Here is an 18,582-nt window from a genome sequence, read left to right as displayed (position 1 = left end):
TATAGATAAGGAAAAATGATTGAAGTCCCTAGGAACATTCTCCTCCCCTAAATCATCCCAGAAAAAAAGGGAGGGGGCTGGATGGAGATCCCTAAGTTTGTAGGAAACCAGAAGATTCAAGGTGAAGAATAGGGTGGAGAGTGGGGGGAGGGGGGCATTGCTAGTATTCAGTCGACTAAAAACAGCAAGGAGGGAGTAAGTGGGGCCTGCACAGAGAATTATCATAGTGCAAGGAGAGAGTGCGATGGCGGCCAAGGAGGCACCTGAGGAGATGCAGGGGCACTGGCGGAGAGGAAGATCATTTTTAGCTCTTTGTAGAGGACGGCGCCCGAGACGAGGTTAGGGAAAGGAAGCCGCGGTCCTCCGGCGCCCTGCTGGGGCTGCAGCAGCTGCGGGCAGACGCTGGTCTGGGGGAGGGGCGGGGGGAGGAGGAGCGCGCGGCGCCTGGCGGCACGAGGCTCCGCCCCCTTGGGGGAGGGGGGGAAGAGGAGGCGGGGCGTGAGCGAGCCCCACATCCCGGTCGCTGGGCGCCGCAGCCGCTGCAGCCACCACCCAAGGGGCGGGTCGCGTGCGTAGCCCCACCCAGAAAGAGGAGGGGGCACGACGCCCCGCCCATTCCCCCCCTCCTTCCTGACTTGCGCGTTACGGTCCCTCCCGGCTCCTGCGCCGGCTCACAAAATTCTATTGGTGCGAGTGAGGGCGGCGTCGTTTGGGACGTGGACTGGCCGGCTCCGGCTCCCTCCAGCACAGCGCGGCACGGCACAGCCCAGCTCCGCCCGGCGCGCGAGCCCCTGCCCTGCGCCCCTTCCGGCCCGCGGGCCCCGCTGACCGCAGCCGGCTACCTCGACGGCCGGACCATGAGCCCCCGGCTGCTGTTGGCCGTCGGCCTGGCGCTGCTTTGTCCCGTGCAGGTGAGCACCCTTCCCGCGACCTGGCACCGACTCGGGGCGGGGGGAGGGAGGCTCTGGGGGCTCGTGGCCGACGGTTGTGTCGCTGGCGCCCGAGATCCAGAACCTTATTCTTGTTGTTGGTGGTGGGTTTTTTTTTTTGCTTTTTAGGAAGGCAATCGGGGTTAAGTGACTGGGCCAGGGTCACACAGCTAGTGTCAAGTGTCTGAGGTCGGATTTGAGTTTAGGTCCTCCAGACTCCAAGGCCGGAGCTCTATCCACTGCGCCACCTAGCTGCCCCCAGAACCTTATTCTTTTGATTGGTTCCCAGGCCACAGTTAACCTGAGGCATTGCCCATATATTTGTCAAGTAACATCACACCAGGTGCTTGCTGTGAAAGCTTCATTACACTTCTAAGGATTTTTCTATCCTCTTAAGGGGTGAGGAGTGACTCTTGAATCCCAGCTTACTAAGAGGGGGTGCTAAGCACCTCTGAACCTAGTAAAATGGAGAAGTATCCTAAAGCAGGTGGATATGATTTCTCTGTTCTTGTCCCTTTTTTGACAGTTATCGTGAGAACATCCCCACCCCACCCACAGGTATTGGACCTGTGATTTTATTGGTACTGGAACCTTAACTGCCTTTAGCAGTGAATGTTTGCACCTTATGTGCAGTAATTTGAGAGTTGCCCAGAGCAGCATCTAGGATCACCCAGCCATGAAGTTTAAGGTGACAATTGAAAACAGGTACACGCTTTTTAATAAAAATGCCATTTATGAGGTCACAGTTGGAGACAGCTAAAGTATTAGATGAAAAATGTATTAAGTACCCCCCCGTGTTGACTTTTGGGGGGAGTTCCTGAAGATTGGGGTTGATATCAGCCTCTACAAAAGCTGAAAAACTGGAGAGTCAAGTGGGAACTTCCTCCTAGCAGGTGTAACTTCTAAGTGTTGTGGTTTGCCCTTTCTTGAGAATGCTACATACTGGTACATTTCTACTAAAGGGTACATCCAGGTGTAGCACACTCCAGCCGTTATCCATTTGATACTATACCTGATTGGGAGGATTTGTATACCATAAAGAACTGTCTTTATTTTGTTTTATTTTGTTTTGTTTTTTTAAATAAGGCTTTTAACACACTCATACTATGCTAATCAAGAAAAGTGAAGAAAGTTTTTTGGGTTTTTTTTTTCTCACTGTAGAATCTCCAAGGGGCCAAATATCCTGGTAGAGATCAAGGAGGGAAGAGAAAGAAGTTTGCCTATTATCCATCTCACTAAGTGGCATTACATTGGCCAGTTGTGCTACTGCTATGATCATTTTTTATTTTTTGGGGGGGGTTTATGATCGTTTTTTCAAAAGGTGATCTTTATTTTGGATAATCCTGTGCCAGTGCTTTTCACCCCTAGGTACTTAGCCCTCTAAAACATTCTGAGAAGGAGGTCATTGATTAAAACTAGTTATAGCAAAATACCTTGAAGCCTTTCCCAAGGTCTAAATCCTAACATAATGATAGTCCATACAGCATTCTTTTTGTTATGAAACAACTTGGCTATTGCTTTGGTGGCTTTTGGTCCAATGGAATGGCTTACTAATTAAATTAAGGTTTGGTAGTTATTGCCAGTAAAATCTTCACAGATAAAGCCTCACTTCTGTTTAGGAGTGGTATATGACAGTTTTGGAAATGATAAGTTAATTTCCCTGGCAATAAATCTGTCCTTGACTTTGGAAGGTGGGGGGAGAGAGGAAAAAAGGCTGCTCTTACCCAACTTTTAATTTTTTTTAAATAGCTGATAAGCAAACAAAATGATAGCATTTGGCCTGGAGCTATTTTTTTAAAAATTATTTTTAATGTTCATTTTTTTTAAAGTTGAGTTTTGAATTCTTTCCCTCTCACCCTTTCTCTACCCATTGTGAAAGCAAGAAATGTGATATCAGTTATACATGTGAAATTATGTAAAACATATGTCCATATTAGCCATGTTACAAAAAAAAAGCCAAGAAAATCAAGAAAGTGAAAAAATTATGATTCAGTCTGCATTCAGACTCCATCAGTTCTTTCTCTGGAGGTAGGTGGTATTTTTCATCTTAAGTTCTTAAGAATTGCCTTGGATCATTGTGTTGATCAGAGTAGCTAAGTCATTCACAGTTGATCATCTTATAACATTGCTGTTACTGTGTACAATGTTCTTCTGGTTCTGCTTACTTCACTTTGTATCAGCTCATATAACTCTTCTCAGGTTTTTCTGAAACCATCTGCTTGTTGTTTCTTTTAGCATAATAGTATTCCATCACAATCATGTACCATAACTTGTTCAGCCATTCCGCAATGGATGGGCATCCTCTCAATTTCCAGTTCTTTGCCACCACAAAAAGAGCTGCTATAAACATTTTTTGTGCATATAAGTCCTTTTCCTTTGATTTTTTTTCTTTTTTGGTGAGGCAGTCGGGGGTTAAGTGACTTGCCCAGGGTCACACAGCTAGCAAGCATAAAGTGTTTGAGGCCAGATTTGAACTCAGGTCCTCCTGACTCCAAGACCAGAGCTTTATCCACTGTGCCACCTAGCTGCCCCATCTTGATCTCTTTGGGATATAGACCTAGTAGTGGTACTGCTGGGTTAAACGGTATGCACAGTTTGGTTTTTTGTTTTTGTTTTTTAATTTTTTTTAAATTTTTTTTATTTTGATTTATCAACAATCACTTCCATATGCTTTTGAGTTTTAAATTTTTCTCCCCCTCCCTCCCAATTACCCTCCCCAAGACGGCGCACAGTCTGATATAGGCTATACATATGCATTCCTATTAAACATATTTTCACATTAGTGATGTTGTAAGTAAGAATTAGAACCAATAGGAGGAACCACTAGAAAGAGGAAACAACACTCAACAGAAGAAAAAAGAATAGCGAATAGTATACTTCCATCTGTATTCAAACTCCGAAATTCTTTGTTTGGATGTGGATAGCATTTTCTATCATGAGGCCTTTGGATATGTCTTAAATCCTTGTATTGCTGGGAAGGGTTAAGTTTATCAATATTAGTAATCGAACAATGTGGCTGTTACTGTGTACAACGTTCTCTTAGTTCTGCTTACTTCCCTCAGCATCAGACCATACAAGTCTTTCCAGGTTTTTCTGAAGTCTGCCTGCTAGCCTTTCATAAAGCACAATAGTATTCCATTACATTCATATACCACAACTTGTTCAGCCATTCCTCAGTTGATGGGCATCCTCAATTTCCAATTCTTTGCCACCAAAAAAAAGAGCTGCTATAAATATTTTTGTACATGTGGGTCCTTTTCCCATTTGTATGATCTCTTTGGGATATAGCCCTGGAAGTATGCACAGTTTTTTTTAGCTCTTTTGGGATAATTCCAGATTGCTGTCCTGAGTAGTTGGATACCTTTAGAACTCCAGCAAAAATTAGTGCATTTCTAAGGCTTGTAGTTGGCCAGAATAATTCTATAACATTTTGGAAAGTTGAGGAATCCCTGTTCTCCTGTCTGTAAGTGATCATGAGCCCCCTTTTTTTTTAAATGAAAAATTGTTTCAGTGAACAAAAATCAGTTTTCTCTCCCTTCCATTGCCCCCCCCCCACTCACAGGGGAAGGGGGGGACAAGGCCTCTGTAACATACGAAGATTTTCATATTGACCATGTCCAAGAAATGTTTCATGCTGCACCTGAGTTTTATCACCTCTGACAAGATGTTCATGGTGTTGATTAAAGTTTTTCAGTTATTATTTTTGCAGTGTTGTTATTTTATACATTGCTTTCTTGGTTCTTTTTACCCCATCAGTTTATACAAGTCTTCCCAGGTTTCAAGGAAACTGCCTCTTTAATAAATTTTTGGGGTTTTTTCGGGGGGGGGTCTGGGCAATGGAGTTAAATGACTTGCCCAGGGTCACACAGGGGTCAAGTGTCTGAGGCTGGATTTGAACTCAGGTCCTCCTGACTCCAGGGCCGGTGCTCTATCCACTGTGCCACCTCGCTGCTCCCTTTCATAATTTTTTTATGGTACAATAATATTCCTTTACATTCATGTACCTTAGTTTGTTCAGTCATTCCCCAAGTTGATGGGCACTCACTAGGTTTTCAATTCTTTGATACTACAAAGATAATAGCTAACATTCCTATAGCTCTTACTATGTGCCAGGCACTTTATAAATATCTCATTTGACCTTCATAACAATGCTGAGAGGTAGGTCCTATTATTACCCCCATTTTACAGTGAGAAAACACTGAGGCAAACGGTTTGTCCAGGATCACACAGCTAGTAAGTGTCTAAGAGAGGGTTTGAACTCAGGTATAATGGAACTTGAAGCCAAGCACTCTATCCTGTATCACCTAGCTGCCAAAAAAAACAAAAAGCTGCTAAAAAATATTTTTGTACACATGAGTGCTTTTCCTCTTTAATCTGTTTGGGGTTATAGACGTAGTAATGGTATTGAAGGGTCAAAGGGTATTCACAATTTAGTAACTTTGGACATAGTTCCACATAGCTTTCACGGGCTCTTCAGGAGAATCGGATTTAGCAAAGTTGATAGTTGAGCTAGTTGAATAGGTATTAGGCAGAAAGTTAGACTACTTAACCTTTTGACTTGGGAAGGTGGGAGGTGAGGAAACACTAAAACAGGGCAACATTTTTTCTTAATACTTTGATAGACTGTGCCTTATTTTCCTTTTTTGTGGAGAGGGGAGGAGGTTAATATCATATATTAGTAATTCAAAGAAAATGATCTTTTCTTAGATGCAAATGGTTAGAGACAGGCTGAATAGGTCTTTGTGATACTCCACTGTTGTATTACACGGAACAAAGAATCCCTCATTGTAATCCAAACAACATAATCTCTGTTTCTGAGACCTTGCCCCATTGAATAAAATTTAGGGATATTTGTCAGAAGTTCTGGCTTGTTATTTGTGAAGTAGGATGGGTGTCACCTTAAAGAAAATCAGCACCTACTGATTCAGGTCTAGAAACCACCTTTAGCTTGACATTCAGAGTGTATCCATGTTGTCTCTCCACACTTTTTTTTCTTAATTAACTCTCAAGTCTCCCATGAGCATGTATTCAACAGCAGCTTCAAATGTTTTCACACATACACATTGGACATAGACCCAGCTCTCTGTCATCATTTTCCGGAGGTGGGTTACCATTTAGCCAAATTTTCTAAATCCACATCCAGCCTACTTTTGCAACCTTATTTTCCCCAATTTTCCTACAACTGAACTACTCAGTTCTTATTCCCTAGACTCCTAGTCCATTCCGTCTCCTTACTCTCCCATCATTGCTGGAGTGCTCCTCTCCCCTGCCTCTCCCTGAATGATCCTCTTTTGAAATCCTCCCTATTCTTCAAGACAAAGAGAGATCAGATTGATGATTTGATTTCTGCGTGGAGTTTTCTCCGTTTGCTCCAGTCATAGTAATAATTGACATTTCTTTAGCAATTTAAATGTTGAAGTCCCGTAGTCCTGTGTTCTTGACCTTGTACTAAGTCTAGTTTTTTATTTCATTTCTCAGGTATCTCACTTCACATAGCGAGCATTGTATTATAGTCTACTTGGGGTTGATCATAGGCCGTTTTGTTAGAAAATTAAAAAAAAATAGTTTCATGGTATTGACAAAAAACTAAAGTGGCATTTGGAATTACAAAAAAAAACCATTTAAACCCTCATTTTTTTAGATCCATTTTAATTTGGATTCAGCAACATTACAGATGACTTGGTGTGATGTAGAAGTTTATTATCATTACATGTTTAGTAATTGGAAACTGTCCGATTGGATTTTGTAAGGTGCTTCAGAGCAGTTCTTTTTTTTCTGTTTACTTTCATAAGCCAGTATCTAATAGCAATTGAAGGATCATAGATTGGAAGCTTCAAGGAATCTTAGAAGCTTTGGCCCCCTTATTTTACAGATGAGACAGCTAGGTAGAACAGTGGATGGAGCACAGGCCTTGAGTCAGGAAGACCTGAGTTCAAATGTGCTCTTAGATACATACTAGCTGTGTGACCTTGGACAAATCACTTAACCCCTGTTTGCCTCAGTTTCCTCATCTGTAAAATGGGGATAATAATGATACTTAGATCCCAGGATTGTTGTGAGGATTAAATGAGACAATAATTGAAAAGTGCTTAGCATAGTACCTGGCACATAGTAAATGCTGTATAAATGTTAGCTATTATTAAGATGATGAAGAAACTGGGTTAAGAGGGGTTAAGTGACTTTTCCAAATATATGTAAAGAGTATCATAGTTAGGACTTGCAACCAGGTCCTCAGCTAATCACAGTTTTGCTTTAAGAACTTAGGAGTTTTTGTTTTCTAATCAGCTTTGGTTTATCTGGTACCATTAATATAGTAGACATTTTAACAAGTTACCTTGAAAGATTTTACTGATCCAGCTCCACCGAATTTTTGTTCAAAGTGAAGTTCCACTGAGAAGTTGGAGAACTATTGTCATATTAATGTGCTCCTTAGGAGCTGTATGACCTTTTAACTTAGTAGACATTAGTATTATTGAATACCCAAAATAACTTGTAATATTGCTTAGAAAATAATATCCGAAAAGATGGTTCTTCAATAATTCTTGGAGACATTGTTGTTTGTGAAACTTTTGTAGATGACTTTTCCTCATTCTAGCATTAATTCATTAAACAGCCATTTTTTTTGAGCACCTCTACAGGCAAGGCACTGTTATAGGTGCAACAGATGCAAGGAAAAATTAAATGGTCCCTGCCTTCAAGTTGCTTAATTCTCCTGGGGATAAACAAAAAATAGATAGACATATCAATACAAAATATATACAAGACACATGTGGGGTGGAACATGAAAATCTGGGATATCAGGAAAGGTCTTTTGTAGAAAGTGGCTCTTGAGCAGGTCTTTGAAGAAAGCTAAAGATTCCAGGAGGCAGAGGTGAGGAGGGGGTACCTTCTGGAAAGGAGAGTAGTGTGTGCAAATGCTTGGAGGTTGCATATTGAATGTTATATGTAGGTAAGTGGGCCAGTTTGGCTAAAATATAGAAAGTATAAGGGTGAATGATGTTAATGAAATCAGTCAGGAAATAGAGCCTAGAACTATGTTGTGGGTTTTCAATGCCAAAAGAAAGAATATGCGTATTGCATCCTAGAGGTGGTAAGAAGCTTCTAAAGTTTCCCTCTGTTGTATCTCTAATTTATCCTGTATATCTTGTTTGTCTCTTCCATTTGACTGTGAGCTCCTTGAGAGCATGGCCTGTCTTTTGCCTTTCTTTGTATCCTCAGTGTTTAGAATGGTGCAGGCAGAGCTGCACCTTAGGAATCAGTTTGGTGGCTGTATAGATGATAGATTGGAGCAAGGATGGATTGGAGATTGGAGGATCTATAGCTGCATCCTAAAAACAAAAAGTGTCCAGGCAAGAGGTAACAAAAGCCTGAACTGGATATTTGAGTTGAAAGGAAGTGAATATGAGAGCTATTATGGAGGCAGAATCACACGATTTGACAATTGATTGGATATGAGGGTTAGGGATTACGTGAGAGATAGAGGTTGTGAATCTGAGTTGTCTGGCGAGCACTGCCTCCATATGGATAGCTAGCCTCATTCTTACTTAAAACAATAACTACAAAGGCTTAATCTAGAACAGATTTAGAAATAATCTCTCCTTCCTCTAAAATATCGTAGCCCTGGATGTCTGTTTATCTTATTGGAATGCAAGTTCTAGGATCCATGTCTTACTCGAGTTTGCTTTCACGATGCTTCATGTATATATGATCCCTTGAAAGAACTATCGGAGAGTTCTTTTCTTCTAAAACTAGGTGAGAGCGTCTTAGTAAGGCTGTTGTATACCACAGGTGTTTCCTAGACTTGAGGGGGGGTATCAGGGGTGTGGAACATGCAGAAAAGTGAACTTAGCTGTCATGTGAACCACAGAAAGTGTAGCTCAGAATTTAAAATGTCAGAGAAGAAAAGTTATATTTTGAGCTCCTGATGTCTTAGAGTAGAAAGAGAATCTAGTGGTCTGATTCAGCCTCGTACCTTAAACAGGAGTCTTTCTTTTTAATCTTCCAGTTTTTTTTAATTGTTTTTTTTTTAAATTTTCAGCATTCACTTTTCCTTCCCCCCTCCCCAAGACAGCATGCAGTCTGATGTAGGTTATGATGTACAATCATATTGAACATATTTCCACATTAGTCATGTTGTGAAAGAAGAGTCAGAACAAAGGGGGAAAGAATCAGAACACAAGAAAGAAAAAAACAAGCAAACAAAAAAGAGAAAGTAGTGTGCTTCCATCTGCCTTCAGACTCCGTAGTTCTTTCTCTGGATGTGGATAGCACTTTCCATCATGGGACCTTTGGAGATGTCTTAGATCTTTGCATTGCTGAGAAGAGCCAAGTCTATCAAAGTGAGTCAGCACACAGTGCGGCTGTTACTGTGTACAGTGTTCTCCTGGTTCCTGCTCACTTTACTCAGCATCAGTTCGTGCAAGTCTTTCCAATAAACAGGAGTCTGCTTTGCAGTGTGCCTGATAGTGGTCACTTGGCCTTTCGTTGTGTAAGGTGGTGCCTGCCCCTTGAGGCCTTCTAGCAGTAGAGAATTCACTGCTATATGAGGGACTACCATCCTATTTTTAGACAAGTCAGAGTTTGTTTTCCTTTGTGTAATTTTTACCCAGTGATCTTTTTTTTGTCCTTTGTGGAGCCCTACAGTGTAAGTGCTCTCTAGTCTGTCTTCCCCACGGCAGCCCTTTGGGTATTTGAAGACAGTTTGTCAGGTCTGTTTTCCAGGCTAAAGGAAGAAATTAAGTTTGCTGAGCTCACTCTATTTGCTTTCAAACCCCAGTGGCTCCCTATCACTTCTAAGATCAAATATAAATCCCTTTGTCATCTAGAGCAGGATTTATTAAACTTTTTCTACTTGTGAACCCTTCAGTGCTTCTTAAACTGTGGGTCACGACCCCATATGGGGAGAAGCACTGATCTAGAGGTTCTCATAACCTGGCCCCTTCATATCTTTACACGTTTATACATTATTCCCTTTCACGCAATCTATAGAGCAACTAGATGGCACAGTAGATAGAGTGCCAGGTCCAGAGTCAGAAAGACCTGAGTTCAAATTCAGCCTCAGACACATTTATTAGCAGTGTGACCCTGGGCAAGCCACTTATGCCTATTTGCCTCAGTTTCGTCATCTGTAAATGAGCTGGAGGAGGAAATAGCAAACCACTCCAGTTTTTGCCAAGAAAACCTTAAATGGGGTAAGAGAGAGTCAGACACGACTGAAAAATGACTGAACAACAACATAGTCCAGCCGTTGCGGGCTACTTGCTGTTCCTCATGTGGAGACTCCATCTCCCACCTCCATGACCCTGTCTGAAATGCTTTGTCCCCCAGCCTCTGTCCCATGGAGTCCTTGGCCTCCTTCAGAACAGAGCTCAGTGATTGTTTGGAGGAAGCCTTTCTTTGGTTTTCCCAGCTACTATTGCCTCTCCTTTGTATCTACTTTGTATATATATTATGGATATACATACATGTTTGTGTATGCACACACATATAAATACACATGTACATAACTACATACAAACACCTTTTAAAATAAGTTTTTGTTGATGTTTTTCATTTTTATACGTTACCAAGATTTCCTCCTAATATATGAGATCGTCCCAGAGAGCTATCTCATATAATAACATTTTAAAGATAATAAAAGAAATGAAATCAGTAAAACTGATCAATACATTAAAAAAGTCTGCAAATGTGTTGCTGTAATTTACTTATATATTATTTTATATGCTTTTAAAATAGTATTTTGTTTTTCCCCCAATTACATGTAAAAACAATTTTAACGCATTTTTTTTTAAGTTTTGAGTTTCAAATTCTATCCCTCCCTTCCTCTCCCCTCCAACCCCCCAAGATGGTAAGCAATCAGATATAGGTTATACATGTACAGTCATGTAAAATATTTCCATATTAGTCATTTCGTGCATCACTTCTGTATTATTTCATACTATAGTGAATTTGCACAAATTATATCCTTTTGATTGTGAGCATGATGAGGACAAGGACCTTTGTTTCCCCCGCCATTCAGCACAATCCTCTGCCTTTAATGTCTGTAGAATGAGACACTTGATACTTAACTAGCTGTGTGACCCTGGGTAAGTCACTTAACCCTGATTGCCTCACGAAAAAAAAATGTCTGTAGAATGAAGAAACTGATAGATTGAGTGTACTTCCCTGAAGTTGCTTCAAGCAGATTGTTACAGTTTTTCTTTAGTTACCTTAAAAAAAAATGGTCAGATGTGCTTTAAGAATACTTAGTGTAGAACATTTGTGGTTAATCCTCACTGTCGGTCTTATCACTGAGGTTACTTTTGGTAACTGGTGCTGCCACCATAACCTAGAATTGAAACTTCACTGGACTGTTTCAAACTATACCCTCTTCCTTCTGATATATATATATATATATATATATATATTTATTTATTTATTTATTTATAATCTTGTGACTGTCACATGAGGAATATGAGTGGCTCTTGAGCATCTTTTAAGTAAGAGATTTGTTGATTAAGTGATACCCTTGAGGCTGCTGACATTAACATAATCTTTATTTATTCTGATCTTAAGTCCCTAGACCTAGGCACTCTGCATTCTTTCTACTCTTGGTTTATTCCAGCTAATCCAAATATATCTAAAACGTCCCTTAGTTCCTGGTGTGAAGAGGGATGGAAGGATTGGGTAGCATTATGTCCTGAGCCTGTGGATAAGAGATTAATCCCTTGTCCCCATCTTCCCATACCTGGCTGCTTTGTTCCTGCTAGCAAATCTTCTTTCTTCACACCTGAAACTACCTATTCCCCCTGTCAGTACTTAAGAAAGCCGTACCTAGAAAAGTCAGCAAAGATCACTTCCTTAAAATAGATTTCCATTTGTGTGCACCACTGCTAGATATGGGAGACCAGAATTCTGATTGTGAGTACTTCAATAAATGTTTGCCTAAGGGGATTAAAAAACCCCAGAGGACCTCCTTTTTAAAGGTATCTGTCCTTCTAATCCTTGGTTTGAGGGAGGGAGATGTCATGCTTAGAGCACAGGCAACCTTTGTATCAGAGGTTCTTAATCTTTTTATGTCGTGGACCCCTTCTCAGAATGATGTTTATAAAATGCATAAAATTAAATATATAGGATTACAAAGGAAACTGATTATATTGAAATATAGTGATTAAAACATTTTTTAAAACAAGTTCACAGAACCTAGGTGAATAACCTCTGCTTTAGATCATAGTACATGGGGGCAGCTAGGTGGTGCAGTGGATAGAGCACCAGCCCTGGGTTCAGGAAGACCTGAGTTCAAATCAGACCTCAGACACTTAACACTTACTAGCTGTGTGACCCTGGGCAAGTCACTTAACCCCATTGCCTAGCCAAAAAAAGAAAAAAATAGATCATAGTACATATAGAGAGACTTTAGGTTCTTATTGTTGAAATGTTTTTTGGCATTAAGATTGTTTGTATTTGTTTTGGTTATAGAATTTTGGGTTCTTTGTTTAGGTATTTTCACAATCATGTGTTTGGTATGGAGAGTGTGGCATGACATCCGAAGGTAAGAGATACAACTGTGAATATTCAGGGCCACCAAAACCATTGTCAAAGGATGGATATGACTTAGTGCAGGTGAGTTTATTATGTTTATATTTTGAAATAGGAAGCTGAATAACACAGTAGATAGAGCCCAGGACCTGGAGTCAGGAAAGCCTTAGTTCAAATCCAGGCTCAGATACTTACAAGCTCTGTGACCAAGGACAAGTCACTAAACATCTGTCTTTCAGTTTCCTCTTCTGTAAAATGAGGATAATAATAACACCTACCTTCCAGGGTTGTTGTGAAGATAAAAAGAGATAATATTTATAAAATACTTTTGGGACTTTAAAGTGCTTTGTCAGTGATAGTTGTCATCCTCATTATCATTATTATTGTTACGAATATTCAGAGCATCGGTCACACTATACTATACAATGTGTGGGTAACAACAGATATTTTAATGGAAGATGGGAATAAGTTTCATTAGATAGGAATCTGAGGCCAAAAGAGATTAAGTGCCCAAGTTCACACAGAGTATCAGAGTCAGGATTTGAACCCAGATCTGCTGACTCCAGGTCCAGAGGCCTCTGCTTTACAACAGATTCTCTCCCTGAAATGCTTCTAACACACTTTGGTTCATTTTTAAAGTTATTAGGAAGCTTTTAAAAAGTGTTTTATTGATGTGTAGTTTTACCCTTAGGAGAATCATTTATAAAAAAGCTTTTTTTTTTAGAACCATCATTTGGTACCTCTGTTTTAACTGTACTGACCCTATGTGCCTTTGTTTGCTTTCTCTCCTCTAAAAGGAACTCTGTCCAGGGTTCTTCTATGATAATGTCAGTCTTTGTTGTGACATACAGCAACTTCAGACACTGAAAAATAATTTGCAACTGCCTCTACAGTTTCTGTCCAGGTAAGTGGATGATCCTGGCAAGTAGGGAAGACAAACACCTCACAATAAGGTTTTTATGAACCATTGAACTATCATGTGGATCCACTTGAGAAGGGTGGCAAGTCACAGAACATATAGGAAAGCAATTTTTGTCATGACTGATTGGAAAGGAAGATTAACTAGTAGTTGTTAGATTTTTGAAGGGTGTTTTGATAGAGTTTAAATTTTGAGTTCTCCAATTTACTTTAGGTTTTTGGTTTTTGGTTTTACTTTCTCTACATTTTTTCCTTTCGTTATTTCATCAGCCCATGCATTCTGTTATTACCTTTATACAAATGACTCTTAAATCTTTCTAGCCTTAATCTCAACCCTGAGCTCCGGTTTTGTATTGCTAACTGCCTGTTAGATATCCCCACCTGAATGCCCCATAGATTTCTTGAACTTATGTCTAAAAACTTCCCTCCAAACTTTCCCATTTCTATTAAGGGTATCCCCATTCTCCTTCCACTTACTCATTTGCTTCATTCATTCTATTCACTCTTCCTCTTTTCCCCCATATCTGATTACTCAGCGGTTATATCCCTTCCTTTTTTTCCACTCAGATGACAACCACTTTAGTTCAGACCCTTATTATATTGCACCCAGACTGTTGAAATAGCCTCTTAATTGGTCTCCTTTCTCTTAGTCATTTGCCTTTCCAATCCATCATCCACATGGCTGACAATTTTAATATTCCATAAACCCATGACTAACAGTATCACTCCCTTGCTCAAGAATTTTCAGTGGCTTCCTGTTGCCTTTAAGACAAAACATAATCTGTTCCCCTTGGCATTTAAAACCCTGTATTATGAGCTGGCTCTAGCCTGCCTTTCAAGGTATGTTTTATATTGCTTTCCCAATGTGCCCAGCATTTCAGCCACATTGGCTTACTTCGGTTCCCCAGCTCTCTTTCCTCCCTTCTGCTTTTTAGAATCCCTGTCTCCATTCATAGCTCAGCTCAGTTGCCAGCTCCTCTTTAAGTCTTTTTCTGAACTCCACTAGTTTTTAGAACCCTCTCATCGAAATGACTATGTATCTGCTTTGAATATATTTTATATTTAATTTTTGTCTATATTTTGAGTTTCTTTACAACAGCATTTATATAGCATTATAAATAGCATTTTTATAGTACATTAAGGTTTGTGAAGCATCTTACAAATATTATCTCATTTGATCCTTCCAACAGTGCGGGGGAGGCAGGTGCTATTATTATCCTCATTTTTTTTATTCTTTTGCAGATGAGGAAACTGAGGCAGGAAGTGATTTAAGTGACTTGTTCAGGTCACACAGGTAGTAAATGTCTGGACTTAGGTCTTCCTGACTCTAAGCCCAGCATTCTTTCTACTCTGCCATCTAGCTGTCCATAGGACAGCTTCTTGAAGGCAGGGCACAATGCTGAATACAGAATAGGCATTTTACAAATGCTTGCTGAATAATATTGGCTACACTTTGCCCTTGACAATTTAAGGATTGTTGGATTTCAAACTAGTGGTTGTACCTGCTTGAGGGGTAGAGAGATGGCTTCCGGGTGGTCCTTGAACCTTAAACAGCCACATTAGATATTTTCTCCTTGTAGCCATGACTCATTTCCTTTTATGCTCAACTGCTTTCCTCTCCTTAAGAACTCATTGTTCTCTTTCACTCTGTTTTAGATTTGGATCTCTATTCTGTGCTTCTAATCCTTAAGTAAAGTTGAACTTTGATAATTGTAATCAATTTTGTCTTGGAATTTTTTACTAAGATCCCAAAGATTGTGATGCTGATGTGTGGTTGTTTGGTCATGTGAAAGCCAAAGGTTCCTGATTGATTTGTTCCTTTGACCTAGTGTGTAAAGTAGGGTTTCAGGGTTCAGTCTTTTTTAACCAGTAAAGTTCCAATAAAGTATGCATCAATGTATATGGAAACTAATGTTATTCTTCCAGTGCAGCAAGCTACCAACAACATGAAGGTCCTCTAATCCCTATCATAGAGTGGCTTCTGTATATTGGTATAATTGTATTGGAAGTAATTAATAATTTCTTCCCAAGATCCTGGGTCATTTGTAGTTAGTTATTTGAGGATGAAAAACCAGATTAATTGTTCTACTGTATCAGGGAAGCCTGAGATCTTCACAGAGTTGTTAATCAGCATTCTAAAATCCAATTGTAGAAACATCTTAACCCTTAAAGGGACCTGTGAGGTCATGTAGTCTAGCCACTGGGACACAGAAGAAGTGACTGGTCCATAGTCAAACATGTAGCAGTTACTAGAGCCAGTCATTGAGTTCAGGTCCTTTACATCAAAATCCGGTGCTCATTTCACTAGCTTTTTCACCATTACAGATCTCTATTAACAGATCAATCAGAGAGATTGGCAAACTGACACCCATGAGATAGCTGAGGACCTGAGTTGAGCAAAGTGATATACAAAGTGTTGTGAGAGATAACAAAGAGGTCACTGCCCACAGGGAAAGAAAAACAATAAAGAGGGTGAACTCACTTTTTTTAAAATTAATTTATTTTGAATTATCAACAATCACTTCCATAAGCTTTTTGAGTTTTAAATTTTTCTCCCCCTCCCTCCCCACCTCCCTTTCCAAGATGGCACACAATCTGATATAGGCTATACATATACATTCCTAATAAACATATTTTCACATTAGTCATGTTGTAAGTAAGAATTAGAACCAATAGGAGGAACCACCAGAAAGAGGAAACAAAACACAACAGTAGGAAAAAAGTAGCAAATAATATGCTTCCATCTGCATTCAAACTCCATAGTTTTTCCTTTGGATGTGGATAGCATTTTCTATCATGAGGCCTTTGGAGATGTCTTAGATCCTTGTATTGCTGAGAAGGATTAAGTCTGTCAATATTAGTCATCTCACACTGTGGCTGTTACTGTGTACAACGTTCTCCTGGTTCTGCTCATTTCACTCAGGATCAGACCATACAAGTCTTTCCAGGTTTTTCTGAAGTCAGCCTGTTCATCATTTTTTATAGCACAGTAGTATTCCATTATATTCATATACCACAACTTGTGAACTCACTTCTAAAAAATATTTTACTGACTTTTTTGTTTTATTTAGTACTACTGCAATTATTTCCTTTTGTCCCTCTGTTCACCCTGCCCCTTTCCCCCTCCCCAACCTACCCCAGAATCTTTCCTGTGTAGCAAAGAAAAATAATTATGCAAATTTCGATAATACAGTGGCCAAGGTCTGATTTCTTATATGTCCTTCCACCCCCTTAGGCTGCCATTTTTTTCTTTTTGGGTGTTACTTCCTATTCCTAATGTCCATACTATTGCATACTTTAACTGTTGTGTTCAAATATAGTTTTCTACAGTATAAAATATGTGCACTTCTTCTGTGTTTCTGAAATAAATTTTATTTTGATAGACCCTACTATCCCCTCAAGATATCGTCATCAGCGTCAACATAACTAGTGTTTATATAGTTCTTTGAGATTTACAAAGGTTTGCTGTACATGTTATTTCATTTGATCCTTCCAATAGCACTTTGGGAGGTAGGGCTAATTGTCACACAGCTAAGAAAGTATCTGATCTGGGATTTGAACTTGGGTCTTCATGTTTCCCTATATCTCTTCTCCCTTCCTTAGTGGCATGCATCCATTTCTCTCACTCAATCAAAACGGCTGTTTCCAAACCTACCAAATGTGCTCATCTTTTCTCAGTTCTAATTCTTGGCCTCTGCTACTTTGACGTTGTTGACCACCCTCTCTTCCTAGCTACTCTACTCTGGGTTTTTATGATGCTACTCTCTCCTGGTTCTTTTCCTACTTGCTTGACTACTCTTTAGCAGTATCTTCTGCTGCTTTTTCATCTACATCGTACCCTTTTACTATGGGAGTTTTTCCTCAGTGTTGTAGCCTGGGCCCTAATCTCATTGACTCTAGTGGGTTTAACTATCATATCTATGCAGATGACTTTCAAATGAATGTATCCAGCCTCAGTCTCCTGCCATCATGCTGCCCACCTTTGGTCCCCAGTCATTAACTACATATTGGGCATTTCAAATTGGATATCCCAGAGACATCTTCAGCTTTCAGTATATCTAAAACCGAACTTAGCATCTTTCCCCCAAAACCTGTCCTTTTTGAAACTTCCCTATTGGCAAGGATATCACCAGCCTTGAAGTTTCTCAGGTTCATAATCTCTGCCTCAAAAAAAAGAAACAACGCAAAAACGAACAGTAACCTTTGCCTCATTCTGGACACCTTACTCTCCCTTACCCCCCATTTCAAACAGATGGGAAATCTTGGCCTTTGTACCTTCACATCTTTGCACAGAATCCCTTTACTCACACAACTTCTTTATCACCTCTCACCTTGCTCACTGAAACAGTCTCCCACACATGGGAGTCCTTCCCACATATTGCTGCCAAAGTAATTCTCTTTAAGTGCCATATGATTCCCCTATTCAGCCATTTCCTTTGGCTTCCTATTTCTTCTATGATCAAAAATAAACTCCTCAGTTTAGCTTTTAAAGCCTTACACATCCTGGTCATAACTTACTTTTCTGAGCTTATTGGACATTAGCATGTTTTGAGATCCAGCCAAACTATCCTCCTTTCCCTGGCCATTCCCCATTTCTAGAATGTATTCCTTCCTTTCTTCTGCTTCTTTTCCTTTAACATGCCTTTTGCATGAAGCCTTTCCTAATCTCCTCCTTTATCCTCCATCTGCTAATAGCTTCCCTTCTCAAACTACCTTGTATTTAACCACTTTTTTAATATGTTTGTATTTATTAACTCTACGTATTTGTGTGTGTGTGCCGTGTTGATTTTATACACATATATTTATATGTAGACCATATATATTTTATATACATTTGTTTTCTCCCATTAGAATATGAGCTTATTATAAGGATTGTTTTGCTCTTTGTACTTCTGTCACCAGTGCCCAATATAATACCTGGCACGTGGGTACTCAGTAAATAATGGCTAATTGATTTGCTTAGAATCTTCTTAGTTGCCTTGAGAATGGCAAGGAAGGACTGTTAATTTATGGTACTTTAATTTAGATCTGTCCTCACCTCTGTTGAGCAGTCTTATTCTTATTGGCTCCCTATATCACTTCCCAATAATAGCAACTATTTAAAATTTCTTTTCTGCCAAGGCCTTCTATCAAATCTTTATGCTTCTCCCTTAAAGGGATGACTGAACTTTCCTGAGAAGATTGAGTCCATTCTAAGTGGCTCCTTCTGTTCTTATCC

At 39.8% G+C, this 18,582-nt stretch overlaps 1 protein-coding gene across 2 annotated transcripts in view; it reads left to right on the top strand.

The window, feature by feature from the left end:
• Positions 1-832: 832 nt before the first annotated feature.
• The window catches only part of LOC114053731 (NPC intracellular cholesterol transporter 1), a 51,574-nt gene continuing 33,824 nt past the window's right edge, over positions 833-18,582 (top strand). For both annotated transcript variants that reach the window (XM_027876863.1, XM_027876862.1), the window contains exons 1-3: positions 833-911; positions 12,408-12,530; positions 13,244-13,350. In XM_027876863.1, the coding sequence (XP_027732664.1) occupies positions 858-911; positions 12,408-12,530; positions 13,244-13,350 (284 nt within the window). In that variant the 5' untranslated portion in view covers positions 833-857. The remainder of the gene's footprint in view (positions 912-12,407; positions 12,531-13,243; positions 13,351-18,582) is intronic.

This window comes from Vombatus ursinus, unplaced genomic scaffold (genome assembly GCF_900497805.2).
Source record: "Vombatus ursinus unplaced genomic scaffold, bare-nosed wombat genome assembly UNPS02014812.1, whole genome shotgun sequence".
Lineage (NCBI taxonomy): Eukaryota > Metazoa > Chordata > Mammalia > Diprotodontia > Vombatidae > Vombatus > Vombatus ursinus.
The sequence above is the reverse complement of the archived record's forward strand: the minus strand, read 5'-3'. Positions and strand labels throughout refer to the sequence as shown.